Source organism: Cygnus olor, chromosome 3 (assembly GCF_009769625.2).
Source record: "Cygnus olor isolate bCygOlo1 chromosome 3, bCygOlo1.pri.v2, whole genome shotgun sequence".
In the NCBI taxonomy this organism is placed as follows: Eukaryota; Metazoa; Chordata; class Aves; order Anseriformes; family Anatidae; genus Cygnus; species Cygnus olor.
The window spans coordinates 97,805,787-97,823,722 of NC_049171.1; the positions used below are offsets into that span (position 1 = coordinate 97,805,787).

General features: G+C 39.3%; 1 protein-coding gene across 1 annotated transcript; it reads left to right on the top strand.

Moving 5' to 3' along the window:
• Window positions 1-1,251: 1,251 nt before the first annotated feature.
• NENF (neudesin neurotrophic factor) lies at window positions 1,252-5,938 on the top strand. The gene is made up of 4 exons (XM_040551507.1): window positions 1,252-1,431; window positions 2,805-2,865; window positions 4,180-4,283; window positions 5,095-5,938. The coding sequence occupies exons 1-4, from the start codon at window positions 1,285-1,287 to the stop codon at window positions 5,269-5,271; spliced, it is 489 nt and encodes a 162-aa protein (XP_040407441.1). The 5' UTR covers window positions 1,252-1,284; the 3' UTR covers window positions 5,272-5,938.
• Window positions 5,939-17,936: the final 11,998 nt, after the last annotated feature.

The window sequence follows — 17,936 nt, forward strand, 5'->3', positions numbered from 1 at the left end:
GCACTTGCTGCCCTCCCTGGGGAGACACTAATAACTAATTATTTCAGAATAATAGGTAAGTGTATAATGTGACTTGAACCAAACTGACAAATTAGTCTTCTGCATATTTCCCAGCAGCATGGGTCTCTGCTGGAAGCCATGCAGTATGTTTGCAGGCAGAGTAACCAGGCAAATGCCAGAGCTATTTCCAGTGCTGTTATAGGAGGTCTTGCTTGTGCATAACAGGAGCGCTCAGGAGCTGTTCTCTCCAAACCCTTACTAAAGGTCTCTTTTCTGCTTGACATTTCCTATCTGTCTTGTGGCGTGTGAAGGCAGCAGATGGAAGTGATGCACAGACAGGGTGGGAAGCCCAGCTATTTCTGGGGCAGAATGGGCAAACTTCGCTGCTTGAGGAGTATCACAGAAACAATTTTTAAGCCATCACTGTAACAGCAGCGATACTCAGCTTGCCATGCCACAGAGCAATCCACAGCAGTCAGATCCCAGGCAGCCTCAGCCTCTTGCTTCTCCCTGCCCTGGCTCTGCAGGCTCGGGCCAGCTCCCTGGCACAGGGACGTGTCTTGTGGTTGTCACCTGTTTTGTGGTTGTCACCCCCATGGCCTGCTCTGCTGGGCTTCTCATCTGGTGATGCTTTTGTTGACCAGAAGAGATCTACGGAGATGCTGTTTTGCGTTTGCTGCCACACCTCTGCTTACACCAATGCACCCAACTGCCTGGGGAAAAGGGGCTGTCCCTCAAGCAATGGGTGTCCTCCTGAGGTGGGCTCATGGATTTTAGGCAAGAAGACTTTATACACAATCCTTAAAGAGCAGACCCACTTCTCTCTCCCTGCTGAATTGCCTGACCGCCAGGGCTCTTGCTGCTGGGTGCCGTTTAGCGACCTGCTCCTGAATCCTCAGGTCCTCCCTTGCGGGCGCTACACTGAGGGGTGCCACACAAACACCAGAATGTTTTAAAGTTTATAATTTCCTCAATTCTTGACAGAATTACAAACATCAAACTGATTATTCTTCTGCCAGAACGTTCCCCTACGCTGTATTTACAATACGGGGACACCGCGTCATTTGAAAAAAAAAAACACTATTTATTCCCTCCATCCTTCGGCTGAACAAAACCAAAACCAACTGCCACTGTTTACGCGACGAGAAGCGAAACCTCCTCAACTCTCCCCTCGCCATTTCACCCGCCCCGAGCCACCCGCTCCCCGCCGCGGGCCCCGGGGCCGGGTAGGCCCGAGCCTGGCTGCGGAGAGGAGGCGGAGGCGGGCCGGGGCCGGGGCCGGGCATGGCGGGCGGCGCGGGGTGGCTGCTGCTGGTGGCGCTGCTGGCGGCTGCCGAGCGGGAGCTGCGCTTCAAGCCGCCGCCTCCGCCGGGCGAGGCCCCCGTGCGGCTTTTCACCGAGCCCGAGCTGGCCAGATACGACGGGCAGCAGGTAGGGGAGGCCGGCAGGGCCCTGCCGGGCGGTACGGAGCGAGGGAGCCGCCGTAGGACGTGGGTTGTGCCCCGGGGGCACGGGGGGAGCTTGTTTGGGTCGTGAGGTGCTCGGGTTGTCTCCCTGTGAGCCCCCTGCAGCAGTGCACGGACGTGAGGTGACGCACTCTTGTTTTGTTCCTTGCCTGCTTGGCAAGGTAGTGCTGCCAGTGGGTTTCAGGTTAAAACAATTTTCTCCGAGTCATTCATTAAACCACCCGTGTGGAAGCTTTTTTCCCCCCCTACAAGCTCACAGAAGTTACAAAGGAATTTAGTTCTTAGCTTTCTGTGACACAGAAACCTCAGCAAAACTTCAAGATGGTAAAATCCTACATCAATACACAGATATCTTCTCTTTTGAAAAACTTTTTGGCTGACCGTGTTGGGGTCTTCTCTAGATCCTTCCAAGAAACTTACCAGCTTCTGGCTAAAAATACATCTTATGCGCAGCAGACAAAGGAGAGGCAGGGGCTGGTTAAATAAAACAGATGTCAGCAGATCAGGTCTGTGTGTTTGTGTGTTTACCTCTCACTCCCTTAATCAAATAAAGAATGCTGTTTGCCGCACACCTTTTTATCTTGGACAGCATCCATCTGCATGACAAACAGATAGATGTAGTTTATCATCTTCAAGCAGACAAGTGTCGTGAGGTGACTTGCACAAGGGACATGTTCTATATCATTGAGATTAAACAGATTTTCTTACTCCGTATGCTTAAATCCTCAAAACATCTCTGGGACAATTTAAAGCACAAGCAAGAAATTTCAAGAGAGAGAAGAGGTATGTTTGTATACACACAAATGAGAGGCAGATTTCCACAAAATAAACTGAGTTTTAACCCATGTCTGTTTCTTGACTTCGCTATTCAGACTAGAGAGGCTTGGAAATATGATGTTGCCATTAGTCTTCCAGGTGACATTCAGATTTTTTGTAGGGAGCAGCTTGTGATGTGGGAGTGCATGTCCTTTTTTTATCTCCTTTATAGTCCCCAGTGCTGTTTTCATTTTTGTTTCTTCTTTCTGCTGCGTGATGACAATAGCTGACACAAGGATGCATGGATAGGTGACAGAGGAGAGCCTTCAGAGCAGCCAGGTATAGAAATGCCACGTACTGTGTTACCCAGATGCACACAGACATATCATTTTTACCAGGCTGCTGATTATGGGGTCAAATAAAATTGCCAGGCTATATATTTACTGTGCATTGGATTGTAAGCTCCTTGAGAATATAGAAAAGAGCATTTCATTCTCTTGCAAGTATGGATTTCAGAGCTAAAAGTAATTGTCTTTTGCCTACCCTTAAGAATTGAGGATATATTGACTTCTTTCTTTCCAGGAAGGACAGCCCATCTACCTAGCAGTGAAAGGAGTAGTGTTTGATGTCACCTCTGGAAAAGGTAAGTTTGCATCGCCTCTGCTGTCTGCTTTGGTTTAGTACTATTATTCAGTCATTTGTTCTTAAATGTCCCCAACCTATTAAAAATCTGCAGTTTAGCTGCAGCAAAAATAATATACTTTTTCCTTTTAAAAAATACCTTCCACTGGTACCTCCCATGCTAAGGGTTTGTCTAGAATTTACTCTGGTTTGAGCTTACAGAACACACACAGACAGACAACCCAGTGTAGTCCAAGTAAGCTTGCAGGCTGATGACAGCTGCCCAGGTCCCCAAGTGCTTACCAGCTGTGGAGTCAGCCATTTTACTGCCCTGGGTACGTGAGCTTACCAGGCCACCACTACCTCGGATGTGCGCATATTGCACCACATAGTAGCAGCATTCCCTCAGCTCCGTGCCTCTTCCCATGTCGATGCTTTGCTTACCCGTGCTGTCCAGTGGTGTGCTTAAAACTGTTGGAAGAGTTGGCTATGATTTTGGATGGGGAGACCTAAGTAATTTTTTCTCCTGTAAAATTTTGTTATTTCATGAGGCTTCTTGTCTCATCATTTACACTTGGCGTAGTGCTCTATTTGATGTTTGTGCCTTCCCTAAGAAATAGAGATGTTTTAATTTGAAATCTGGTTATTTCATCCAGTTTACAGTTCCAATGATGAAAACACAGTAATACTTTCAAATATTTGAGCAAAGTGAAGTAATCTTTATTAATTATATATGAATATATATATATTCATATATATAATATATATCGTATATATCTAAATTACTGCTTTTTTTTTTTCCTTTTTTTTTCATTTTTCTTCTTATGGAAAACAGGAAACATTTGTAAAATGTTTGAAGGCACCAAGCAGGTCCTGGCCACTTGCCCTAATGGCATAGCAGGCACCCTCATGGCTTGCTGCTTTACTTGTACTAAGCTTGTCAATACACCTTGTCTGGACGTATATATCTGATGATCTTCAAATCCTAAGTTAGACAAGGCTTGCTGCTCCAAATTCTGGAGTCTACAAACTGAATGTAAAGCATCGCTCCCTAAAATTTTAAGACTGCAGTATAGGAGTTCAACAGTTGTGTTACACAACTGCACTCTCTGGTTTTTTTTTTGTTTGTTTTTGTTTGTTCATTTTTGTTTTAAGGACTGGGATATATTATAAAAAAAAGTAGCAAATCAAAAGTCAGTTTTGGAAGGAAGGGTCTTAGACTTGAGTTGTTGGTTTCAACAACAAGTCAAATAGGCTGATGAAAATTACAGGCTGAACCTATCCTGTAGATTGTCAGATCATCACTTTGTTGTCTTGTTTTGTTTACCTCTGACAGAATTTTATGGAAAAGGAGCTCCATACAATGCTTTGGTTGGGAAAGACTCAACAAGAGGAGTTGCAAAGATGTCTCTGGATCCAGCAGATCTTACTCATGACATAGTAAGAACTGGACTATTATCTTAATTGCACTTTGCAGAGCTTTATTCTTTTGCTTTGTGTGCTGCTAGTTAATGCACATGAAAAGCTCAGAAAGATGATGTATTATAATATTCAATTAATTTGTATTAGAATAGAATAGTTCAATTAGAAGGGACTTAAAAAGATCGAGTTCAACTGCCTGACCATTATTAACTCTATTAACTTTTATTAACTTTATTATCTTTTATTAATTTAATTAACTTTTATATATGTACTTTATTTATTCTTTAAGTACATTTACATCTTTTAATTTAAAATCAAAATGCATTAATATTCTTTCAATACATAAAATGGACATGTACTTAACTGCTTATGAAAGCTGCCATGCTAACAGCCTTGGAGAGGGAAGTTTTTAATCCGTGGAGCCAAAACAATTTATATAAGTAAGCATGTAAAGGGGAAATTGCCTGCTGGTTAAAAAGATGCTGCCAAAGAAAGTAAATTACTTTCTTTGTCAATTGGTTTACTTTATTCTGTGTCACTGATATGGCAGTGGATGCTAACTGTGACAGTGGGCTGCTTATTTTAGGTATGATTTACTTAGGCAAGAAAATGAAGGGAGACAGTTTGTTTGACCTGAATGTATTGAAGTTTTGTCAAGGCTGAAAATGAATCAGAACAATAAAATTACGGGTTACACTATCAATTTAGTTAATCATGCTCTGCAAAGTAAACCCCAAACCTGACCGTCAGATTCAGAGTAATCAACAGAAAAGAAAAACGAATGTAAATATCTACTTCTTTTTTTTTTTTTTGACCCTATTTCATTTAGACAGGACTCACCGAAGAGGAGCTAAAGTCACTGGATGATATCTTCAATAATGTTTACAAGGCTAAATATCCAATTGTTGGCTATACTTCTCGAAGAATCCTGAATGAAGATGGCAGCCCCAATCTAGACTTTAAACCTGAAGATCAGCCACATTTCAACATCAGAGATGAGTTTTGATAAACATTTTTGTACCCAGAGAATGCCTGGGGAGGGGCGTGCTATGTTTCCTGAAAGGCAAAACACTTTATGTAAACTGTGTGTGTACACGCTCATATATTTTCTAAACAGAAGACTGACTGATGATAGCTAGTTGTTGTAATGAATTCCTGAAAATAGGCAATCAAACAGATCTGTATTAGTGGCATACACTCAGGCCATTTACAAGAACTTTTTAATATTCAAGTTCTTTCTGCCTGTGTTTCTTTGTCTACAAGTATATAATGTAAAATTATGTTCCTTAACAGAGAAAAGAAAGTTTTTAATAGTTGAAACATAAGTGGTCTTTTTGTAAATCCCAAGTTGTTTCCCATTCCTTGGAGAAGCGAATGCATTATCTGGACAAGCTAACATCAATTCTCTGTACTTCAAGTGAGTATAGGTCTCATGTGTATGAACAGGTGTAATAGATGCTTATACTTTAAAAGGCATTGTGGGTTTAATACTTGATAGGTTTGAGAATAATGGATATAAAACACTTGATCTCAAAACACAGCTACAGTAGAATACTTATGCAAAGCCTACAGATATAAAACAAGAAAATCTTTTATTCCTCATGAGAACTACTGTAACATTTCAAGTAAGACTTATTGTTAGTTTTGAATAAACGACACTTTATTTTCATTTTTAAAAAAATAATCAGAGATGTCATCTATATCAGATTATAACGATTTCCTTCTAGCTTCTTCTGCTCTTTCTCTGACAAAAAAAAAAAAAGGAAATGATAACCCACTGTTTACCACATACTCTTACAGCCCAAGTTTATTATAGTAGTTCAGAATCCTGTGGATATTTCTTGCATCTTCATGTGGACTATTTCAAATCTCATTTTTAATTTCTGTTAGTTTTTTCTTTATTTTTAATCCAGCCTCATCATTATTGCAATGAGATAAATATTCACGTGTTGCTCTTCCTTTTAATCTAATATAAAACTCCAGATCCCCTAGGGTGAAAGCACCCCCCTTTCGTCAGGTGTCTGGCAGTCTTTCAGCAACCAGAGGACAGTAAAAGCGTGTACTATATAAATTGCTGCTAACCACTGACTTCTAGGAACTTAAGTAGAATGTAAATTGTCATGTATGTGGATTTACCCGCTAGGTTGAATTGTCATGGAAAAACTGAGCAGCTGCTCCTAATTCCTCAAAGATGTTTTGTATTTCATTAGTATTGTGGCATTTTTTGAAGGAAATATATTTAGATTATTCTCCACTTTCTGGTTTGCATATTGTGCTGGGAGAAAGGGACAGCTACCTGTCAGTGAAAAAAAATAGAAAAAAAATCTATATATTTATTCTTACTTTCTCAGTGCTACTGATTTTACTCTAAACCTGTTTTGTATTTTATTAGACCACTTAATTTGTCAGATGGGTTCCATGAGCCCCCTGCTATTTGATAGTGCTCTCAGGTGAAATAAGTAACTTGTTGTTTAAGAAAAAATACTGCTTCAGGTAATTATTTTTGTTTTGCTGCTGTTATCATAACTGATGACCTTTTGATTAGACACCAACAGCAGCTGGGAGTTGGCTCCTTGATAAGATACCTGCCATCTTTACAAGAATGCATATGGGTTTGGTGATAATGGCGGCAGTTCTTTTGCCAGGAATTCACAAATCATTTCCCTGTGTCTACTGTTTTTCCCCCTTCTCTTCCCTTCCTTTCCTTGCACAGTTACTTACGGGGCAGCTGCAGCAGTTGTGCTGCTGTGATTAGTGTCATAGTTTTGGCTGAGCCAGGATCAGCATATCCACCAACTTTTCAAAAATTTTACACACATAATTTTGTAGCTGGATTGTAACCCAGTACCACTGAGTGGCTTCGTGTTACTGTTTCCTCCCTGCTTTTTCCTTTGCTGATCTCAAAGAAGGTAACTCACCTCCTATTTGTACTAAAATTCAGGTGCATTTCAGTGAAGAAACTTGCTGATGCAGCAGGAAATGGTTATATAAACCTCGCCCTTTTAGCAGGAGATCTTTGTGGATCCAACCTGCTCTCACTCATGTCTGTAAACAGAGAGAAATGTTTTCACTGACTTCCTTTTTTTTTTTTTTTTAATGGTCTGAGCTTTTAATGAATTGCTGTGCCAAAAATATTTAATGATAGTTTATTCCTCAAAATGTTAAGAAATATCAGATGGGCTTGTGGCTCAGAGGATGCATAACCTCAGCTGCTGTTTACCACCCAATACTTTTTTCTGGTAGTTCCTCACTTTATCCTGACACATTTGACTAACTTTTATGACAGGAGAGATTCTATTACCCTTAATCTAGACTCCTCTGAATAACAACTGGAGCAATAGGACTAACAATATAAGCAAGCAAAATCCAGTAAAGGGGTTATGAAGTGCAGATCAAAGTATTATCTTTATTTTTGCAGTTGTAGAGGCTGCAGTTAAATTAAGACATACTAAAAGCATGCCAGATGTATTAGCAGAGGTTAATTACAGCGTTATTATTGCATCCTAATCAAAAGACCACTACCTGCCAGAATGCGGGGACTCCAAATCCTCCAGGCTGAGCAGCTGGGATTTTTCCAAGAAGTCCATGTCTTTGGTATTAGACCAAGTTACTTCTTTCCTAACTGTTGTGTGCACGTAGACACTGTTTGTGTCAAAAATGCGAGCATTTCATTGATTTAATGGGTCAGTTTTTGTAATGGTTTTCTTATGCAGGAAAGGTCTCCTGTCTCTTCAAAAACTTCAGCCTAGGCTGATATTTGTGGTCTGATTATTCTGAGTTCATATCTGGTATTATGTAGGAATCAGTGTAGGATCATATTTCAGCCTGTACTTGTCAGACCTGCCAGACTTTCACATTTCAGTAAAAATTAAAAGAGGATGCTTGTCTATTGTCTATTGTCTATCTAAGAGGATGCTTGTCTACAGTGCTTTCGACTGGGAAACCTCTACATGGTTTGTAAACCACTGCCTTTAACTTTTGTTTCAAAACCACCCTCAGTCTCCATATTCTACAAATGATAGGTTGGAAAGGTCTTTAATTGCTGCAGTCTTTCCCTTGCAGAACTCCCAAGAACGTGTAGAACTTCAGAGTGAAAGAGAAAAAAAAAAGAAAAAACATTTTAGCTGACTTTTACGAACATAGTCTATCTGAAATATGTTCGATGTAATTTGCATCTGTTCAAGAGAAAATGGAAGAGATGCGCAAGTTTCATAGAGAAAATTCAACACAAATTTTTCAGCTGATCTGGTTAAACAGAAGAGAAATTGAAAAAACTTATGAGTACTTTTGTGAGTGAAAAAGCTGCCATTCAGTAGGATTCAGCTGCACCACCAGTAAGATGTGCTAAGTCACGGTGATTAGTATTTGCTTATTTTCAGATGAATACCGGATATTCTCAGAGGTATCTTGAAATCCTTAGAACTGACATAGGTGATGACAATCGCACGCTGTTATCCATCATCCACTTAAACTTTAGCTTAAAGTTTTTCTGTCCAGTCAGGAAACAGTATACAAGCCAAGCAACTTATGACAAATCCATGCACCATGAGGAATATTCAGATTAAATAAAAAAGCTATGAACTTGTAACTTGAAAACTACTTATATCATCTACGGAATTACTAGGTTCAAAGACCATCAGTCCTTGTCTGTGAATGCTTTGATTTAAAACAATACAAATCTGAAAGTTAAGGGGCTTTTCTAAGTATTTGACTCAGAGCCCTATCTGTGAATGCTGATTCAGATAGTTACGACGAAGAATGTATCCAACTTCTTTGACAGAAAAATCAACTGTGTCCAAATGCGATTTTTCTTCACTCAAAGTCTCAAAGAAGCATGTGATAGGTGAGCATTACTGCTAGAAGTACTCTAACAGCATAGGCATGATTTTAATCTTGGTGCAACAAAAACAACAACAAAACTAACCCAGAGAAAAGAATAGGTGGGAAATAAGAATGTATCTTAGGGTGGTATTGGGGTAATTCATACTGGTAAGGTAGACTTGGCAAAGGAGTACGTGCAAGTCTGATAACAAACAGCGCTTCCTAGTTTTATTTCTGTTAAATATGGTCAATGACAATGTAAGCTTACATCCTTCCCTATCTGTTGGTCTTTACATAACTCCTTTTGTTTTGGCTTTTTTTTTCTTCCTGTTCAGTAGAAGGTGCAAGTCCTAATTTACTTGTGTAAAAAACTTATGCTCAGATCTTGGCTAGGGTTATCTGTTGACAAGAAATCCGCAATAACTAACATTCTGTGAAAAAATAGAGCTTGTGCACCTGGATAAACTGCAGAGCCAAAGGACGTACTCTTGAATAAACAATTCCTATTAATGTTTCCCATAGGTTATTTGTAGCTGTTGCAATCAGAAATTCTGCACTGTAATGAATGTTTCAGGTGACTGTGCTCTGCAGTACTTCTTGACGTGAAGTTATCCTTTATCCTTCTGACATGAGACATTATCCTTTTGAGAAGTAAAAAGTTTAGAAAAATCTGGGTGCAAGCCATCTTGGAGATAAGCCACTCACAAGAAAATCGGAGTATGACATTGTTTTCTCCCAACTGAAAGAAAACTCTCTGAAAAGCTAATAAATCAATGTCCCAGTGTCTGTATTTTACTTTCCAGATTTTGCTGAAAGCTTTCTCATATTGTGCAAAGGCAGCAGAGACTTTTGTGTAACCCTCACTTTGTGAAATTTGGGTCCACTTCTTGGCATAACTACTTGGGCTTTAAGAGATGATGACACAGATAGGAGTCTAATGATAAACACATGTACGGAATCCAAACAGGCCTAAGCTTGTACGGATGTTTGAAGGTAGAGCTGAACTTAAAGCCTTGCACCCTTCTGTTGTGGACAACAGAGTCTTTGAATGAAAAAGACTTACAGGTGACATTTGCTTCAGCCAGTAAAGGAAAGGGCATTTTTCTTTTCTGGTACCCCAGCAGACAGAATTAGATCATGATTAAAGTGAAAGTGTCCCTGTGCCTAGTTCTATGCTCTTTTGCAGAGATACTAAATTCAGTTGTGTTGGATATGCAGAGTTTAGTTACCAAGCAATTAACTGCCTGAAGGAAAACTTCATAGATTAAACTTACAACTGGTCTAAAGTAGCTGTGACAGGTCAAGAATATCCTAGGAGTTCACACTTCTAGTTGGAGGGTGTGGTTATATACCCTTTATTTTTAATTGCAATTCTGTTTTGGTAATGATCACAGATTAATTTTTATGTTTGAACTAAGCTCCTAAAACCAGTCTCATTGAAAAGAACAAATATTGCTCCACAAAATATAAAGTTCTCATTTTGAACTGCAGAACTGTGCAGCTGTGCATCTCTTAGATCTACTTTAAAAATGCGTTCTTGCAGAGATGTTTTAGGAATATGTGCTGAGCCTCTACGATTCTGTACATTGAATTTTACATACGTTCCCAGATTGCTGCTGCCAAGGATAAATACTTCCTTCCCAGTTCTCAGAGTGGTCTCCTTCGAGTCTAGCATGTCTTGGAGCTGGAAGAAAACAGCCTGTTGAAAAGTTTATATGCAAAGCAACAGTACATCAGTGGAATATAACAATCTGCGGCAGACAGAAGGAAGGTGAGTTAAATTCTACTTATGGAAAGCAGCGGGAGATTATAAATAACTCGCAGGAGAGTACACTTTCAGAAGAGGTGAAACCTGCTGATGCACTCAGAGAAAAGGTTGAACTTGAGAACGGAAAAGTGTGATATCCTCCTCGGATACAGTTCTGGGAAAATCAGCGTGAATTAAACAGTTTGTGACTGCTGGCTCCTTGTTTGACATCCTCAGTCTCATTTTCCAAAAATACTGATGCAAGTGGCTTTGATACCTTGCAGGTGCCTGGATTCATAGCAAATCATACTGCTGCTATTCAGCCCATAACTTAGCAATTCTTCTCTCTTTATCTTCAAAAGATACCCAATTCCAATTTAAGAACAAAGGCTGGAGTTTTGCTGCTGAAGAGCTGACCAGGGGCACTGAGAAGGTGTTCCACTTATCAGCTCCAGCACAACTTTGCAATCTGTAAAGCCAGGTTTCCTGTCTGTTAAACAAACTGATGTTTCCCTTGAATTCCCTTTGTCTTTCATCATTGTTGGGGCTTTCAGTCATTTGAAGAAGGTAATGTTGGTTGGCTGGTGGGACCCTAACATGGCTGTAAGACTAAGAATGCCACTTAACTGAATCTGTAGCTTTAATTTTGTCCCTTCAAACACGTATCACTTTCAGCTGAAGTGAGTGTATTTTACTCATCTTCATCCATGTCTGTCATCACTTGAATTTGTTTGGGTCCATTGGTCATTTGTTGAAATACTGGTAGAAACAATGATGACCCCCACAGTATTTCTGGCTCAGATGCTTAAAGATACTGTGTAGTAGGTGTTTCACAACATTGTCAGGAGGTGTAATCATACATCTAAAATGTGCAAAATGAAGGTGCAGCTGGAAGCCAGAGGCAAACTTTTCATCCACTAGGCTTAACTAGTTTATTTTAAAAAAGACTGGGTATTGGGTAAGAAATGGGCCTCCAATCCCCAAACAACTGTTTGTAGTCTTTGCAGACTAAGGTAAATTGGTATCAACTTCCATAAGCACCTAAAGGAGCTTTTCAGCTTGGAAAAAAAAGTAAAATCTTAAGCAAGATTTTATCTGAATATTTATATTAGCTATATCAGCTACACAAAGCAATATATGTATATATATATTTAAATATATTTGGGAACATTCAATACATCGGGGAATGATACTACTCCAGAATATTGTAGCTCACCATATTACATGCCCTGTCAGAGAGCATGTGTGTAAATTCCTCATGATTCTGTGAAAACACAAATGCAAACTAGTCTAGCTAAGTCTTTTAAATGCATCTGGCTTATGTTACCCTTAAAAAATCATTCCCATTCCACGACACTGTTTGATTTAACAGCGACAGAAATAAATCAGGGGTCCTCCTTACACTAACTGAAAAATGATCTCACTGAATGCTTTTTCTTCACAGCTAGGAACCTGCTGGCTACTTCCATCTCTGATTGTGTACACTGTTCATAGTCACATAACAGCACTGTAAGAACCGCGTCAATTATTTACATAAATACTTTTAAAATTCTACTTTAAAATATATATTCTGTTTTTAATGCAATTGAACTGAAGCCAAAGAGAGACAGCAGCATATGACTTGTGAAGTCTCCATGAGCCACTGCAAAGCACTTCTAGATCTACAGTGTTTGGAAAGCCAAATGAATTCTGCAGAATGTTTATATAAAAGCATTACACTCCATAACTTCCTCTAACTGGACTGTCCTTTCATTTATATCTTTTTCCATCAACTCATTTAGACTGACTCATTGCACCTAAAAATAGTTTAGATTTACTTTATCTTTTTAAACTCGGAATAACAGCACAAAATGGATCATGCCTACACGCAGTTATCTTAAAAAACCTGCTTTGCTATTTCAACTCATTCCTTTTGGTATCTGAAAATCACTGAACCATGTATTAAGGTGTTATAAATTTATATAACCATAAAAGTTAAAGCACTTATGTGCAAATTTATCAGACAAGAACCTGAACACAACTTACAGTGTAATAGAAATATTACTCTTTGGGCCACAGAGAATGTTTCACTTTTAGAAGCCTTTAGAAACCTTTCACCCTCTTAGAACATAACTGCAGAGCTGTTAGTGGAATCATCCCAGACCTATGCTGGTATTGCTTCAACTCCATCCCAACCTTTTGCATGTTAATTTTTGCTTGTGCTGGAGCAATTCTTCCATGTAGCAAGAGCCAGCTTTATGCCTCTGGAAGAAAGAACGCTGTGAATAGCAAGCTCCTATCCTGTCTCAGACAGTAACAAGAAAGGAACAAAACCAACTGTAATTTATGATGCTGTGGTCTTCTTAGAGAGGAAGAAAAAGGAGGAAATAGAGGAACCATGGAGGAAGGAGTAGGAATCTCACTGCGCACCAGAGAACTGGTATGAACGTCAAGGGTAAGGCTTACCCCCTCTACAGCTTTTTAGCAAGTGCAAAACTCAAAAATGTTTTGAGCACCTAATAAAAGTGAGAACAGCACAGATATCATTTACCTGTCATCTATCTACTTCAGAAAACAGATTTCTGCTTCAAGCTATAAATCATTAATACATCTAACTTTCAAACAACGCATTACAAGTTGGCCTTCAGGTTTATAAAAATCATCCTAATACGCCTCAGCACTGTTTCCTGTCAAGAAAGTCTACAGAGAGCCAGCTGTCTGAGCTGGTTGTGTTGGTGTGTCAAATTTGTGCAAAGTCTCTCTCTGGAGTTTTGTTTTGGTTCTATTATTTAATATTTATGACAATCATCACTAACCTGCCAGCTGCGCAGTCATAGCATCCTGCCTCCAGACAAAATCAGAAGTTTATTCCTAGCCCACACAACCCCTGGAAGCCTGTGTTTTCCACATTATGGGCTCTTTCAGCTTGGAACTCTTCTGTTTAAATTAACAGGATGAAGCAAAAGACAGAAGGAGAACTGCTAGAGAAAAAATAAAACCAGAACAAGAGGGTGTACAGTACTCCTACTTAGTCAATGATGTGGTTAAACAATGAAATTCATTTGATCAGTTCATTATTCATTCCAGCCCATACAGCAAGGCTTAGGGAAAGCTGACAATTCAGGTTTATCCATTAATAATAATTTTAAAAATGTGATGGGGAAAAAGGGGAGGGGGAAAAATCCTTCCTCTTAAGCTGTATGGAGTAAACTGTGGCACCTTGAAATTATTCATAGCCCACTGCCTATCTGTCAAAATAATATATAAATACTGGGAATACTAAATAATTTCAATGTCACTGTGAAGAAATATATTCATGCTAAAAGCAAAAATCTGTAATTACATTATGATTCTAATGTACATATTTTTTCATCAAGAATGTCAGAATAACCAAATGCGAATTAACACTCCAGACAATTCGATTACACAACACCCGGAGAAATCCAAGGGATGATGGGTTTCAGCTTCCTGTATCAGATGGTACAAAATATACAGCAGGTCCAATCCTGCCAGCATGGAGCAAACTGAAAGGCTCAAGAAAAGAAACAGAGTGACACGAGGAGGAGTCAGTGGTCAGCGGGAGGAGGAGGAGAGTAGAGAAGAATCCCCAAAATTAATCAATGGGGAGGTAATAGAAATTTCGATGCCAACAGTCACAGCAGAGTAAGAGAAAACCAGAACCAGCCTAATTACCTGGTTGGGTCCTGCCTCATTATTTCACCCTAGCATAGGGGGGAAGGAAGAGACGCACATATTAAAGAGAGAACAGTTGGAGATTTACTTATATTTTATATTGTACCCAGTGATTAGAAGAAATATAGAATCTTGCATTCTGTTTCTCCCTCTGGGGCTCTGTGATGGTTTTTGTTTAACCACAGTTCAAAGGAGGAGAGCAGGAGAGGCTTACTTACTGCCTGAAGGAGAAAGAAATGTTTTTCCATATTGTACACTATGCCTTGCAATGCAGCACCAGGAATGGATGTGTCAAAGAATAGCAGCTGAGGGAATTACGAACTCACTTGTCAGTCAAAACCACAACATCTCATCATCTTTTCTAAGGAGACATACATTTTCCAGAGGGAACCAGTCTCCAAAGGGTGTTACTAGTAACCATGTACTTCTAGAATCACCTTACAAAACTGAAGATTTTGATAAAAGCTCCTACATAAAACTTTATCCACAGGCAAGTTTCAGAAACTTCTTATCTAAACAACTTTATGAATGCTTCTTCCCCACTGACAAAGAATTCAGGAGACTTGAGGAATGTGAAATGCAAATACCTAACATGATGAACAGCTGTCTACAGATAAAATGAATTTACCAAACCCAGGAACAGTGAAGAAGGGTATGGGCAGGGCCCTTTCTACCTAATAGACACCCAAATGGGAATACAGATGTGCCAAACTAAATCGCATTCCACTTGCACTTGCTGAGTGGAATCAGCTCCTTCACGACCAGGTGAGCACCAGCAGCTTTCACCAGACTATTCCCACACCATAAACCCGTGCTGCTCACCCTTGCTTCAGTCTCTTGTTGTTGTTGTGAATGTTTCTATGATTTGAGCTGAGCACCTGAGGCTGCTTTAGCTGTGCCAGCTTCTGTGCCAACACCGTGAAGCCTTTCGGTACACTACTGTCAACCTGGCTGAACGATGTCACCTTTTCTCCAAAGCCAGTCATAAACATGGCTTTAAAACGATGTGGCAGAGCCACTGCAATTTCAAAAGAAGCATGTTCCCATTAGCCTGTTTCTGACCTCATCGTAGTCACAAGCTATCCGTAATGCTGTTTATTTTCTATAATTTGTCAGATCAGGTTTTTCCCTCAAGTACATTTCACGCAAGTATTGCTTGTACCCACAGTTGATTCAAAACAGCTAAAGGAAGCAGGAACAAGACAGTAAAGTATGCACTAATAGGTAACAGGCCCAGGGAGAAAGTTTAAGTTCAGAGAGTAACTATTTCTTTATAAACAGAAATCACCTACAGGCCATTTTACTTGTTTTTAGGAGCTGGTTAACTTTGGTATTTATGAAACTATTGAGCTGTCCCTTTGGCAACAACCATAGCAAATGCTTCTTAAGGTGGTTGCAAAGTATGGGCATTTTTCTCTAGAAATATTCTTTAGAAGTAATAGAAAAAAAGAAATTTACTTCCTGCTGTAAGTATACCATCAAGGCAGCTAAGAGAGCAATCAAAGTTTGCTTCACATTTCAACCTACATTTTCCAGCAACTCCCCACTAGGAAACTTTATTAAATTTAATAAGTAAATTTAATTTAGGAAGAGTTCTGTTTTCACTGTATTTTTCTTCCCTCATGTTTTCCGAGATGGTTGCTTTCATAACAGTCTCTTTGGTTTGCTTTTTTTCCACGCAACTTGAAGTCATAAACCAATTTTCAACTAGTGTACATCAATAAAGAGCTCCAACTGAGCTCTGCTGACTTTCACTATTTTAGAATCCCAAACCTCCTCCTTTCCCTGGACCACCAAAATCTATGTTATCAGCTTTGATGTCTTCTAGGGTGCTCAGAGGCCTACATACTTTATATTATTTAGATTAAGCTCCAAAGGAAGACCTCTCAAATTGTGAACATAATTATAGATTCAGTTTTCTTCCATAATTCTTGAATTAGACAGGCATTTGCTTCTGACTGGAAAATACACTGCAACTTCAGCACTCTACTGCACTCGTCTGCATACATTGTTATCCCCTTGCCCTCACAGCTCCTTTTGCAGAGGGTTAATAGATGATGCATCTGTGCTACGGGTAGTTCTGACAGCACTAGGACTAGGACAAATGTTGTTGCAAGATACAGTGTAGGATAATTAATAATGAACATTGAAGCTATTGCTAAATGTTGTTGAAAGCTCTAAAAAGAAACCATACATTGTGACAATGCTTATTCTTGATTTTGCATGGGTGTGCAAACTCCTTTTCCAATTGCATGCTAATTTTCAAAATTAAGCAACTTTCCAGGGGTTTCACAGCCCAAAATAACAACCGTACAATCTGTTTCTTCCAATAAATGGCCACTTCTGATGATTGTGTTTATATACATGATACATATTAAACACAGGTCTTTCACACTCAAACTGGAGAAAGCTGGAGTCTGGAAGGAGGAGAAACCTTAAAATGTTCAGTATAGCAAAATGCAGGTTTACCTGCATTAGATATTAAAAACATTACACTTAGTACATCCCCTATTTAAGGTGTAGTTTAGGCTGTTAAAAGCCACTTCTGATTTTCTTATAATTCCACTGTATGAGACACAAGAGAGCAAAATCCATTGGAAGACCAAATGCAGATTAGATGCTCTAAAGGGAAATGAAGCTCAAAAAAATCTGATCACAGCATATTTCAAAATATAATAGTAGATCTGTTAATAAAATAAACTTTTATGAAGAAGTGGAAGGCACACTTTCCCTGCCTGTTTTCATCAAGCACCCTTTAGCAGCTAGAAAGAAAAGTGGCAGGAAATAGAGTGAAACGAAAAGTGAAACTAAGCACAGTTAGTTGTCCTAAAGAGGAAAATGGTTTTGAATTTTAACTGTGGACAAACACAAAATGCAGAAAAACGGGTGTCACCCCCCAAGCAGCAGCTAAAAGTCAGACAAATAAAAAACCTGGGCCACATGTACAGACCTTTGTGTTCACATCCATGTTTTCCACAAAATTGTGTAAGTGACTCACTCAGAAATGTTATATATTCAGACATAGATGGAAGTCAGTGAAACATTTTGTAGAATCATCCTGAGCACACAGAGAGAGAAGAGGGGGAGAGAGTTTTCTGAGTGCGCTGCTGCCTGAACAGAGCGGCTTGGATTGCCACCAAAGGAGCTGTGTCATATTGTCTTTTTTCCTGCTGAAGTCCGGAATGAAGTTTAATCCCTTTTTGATTACAAAGAATGTCCACAAAGCTGTGTCAATTCCTATCAATATTTTGACAGAAATAAACCAGAGGATCTCAAACACTGGCCAACCACTGAGGTAAAAATTTATATAAAATTGTTTCATGTATACTGAGAGAGAGAGAAAAAATCCAGCAGATTTCTTCAAGACATCAGGCTTTTATCATTCAAAAACTGTATTTTTAAAAAATGTAAATAAATACAAAATAGTATTA

Excerpts from the sequence above, each read along its gene's own strand:
- NENF (XM_040551507.1), top strand. The coding sequence starts at position 1,285 with ATGGCGGGCGGCGCGGGGTGGCTGCTGCTGGTGGCGCTGCTGGCGGCT. Across the intron at positions 1,432-2,804 it reads CCAGATACGACGGGCAGCAG|GAAGGACAGCCCATCTACCT; the intron begins GTAGGGGAGGCC and ends CTTTCTTTCCAG. Across the intron at positions 2,866-4,179 it reads TGATGTCACCTCTGGAAAAG|AATTTTATGGAAAAGGAGCT; the intron begins GTAAGTTTGCAT and ends TACCTCTGACAG.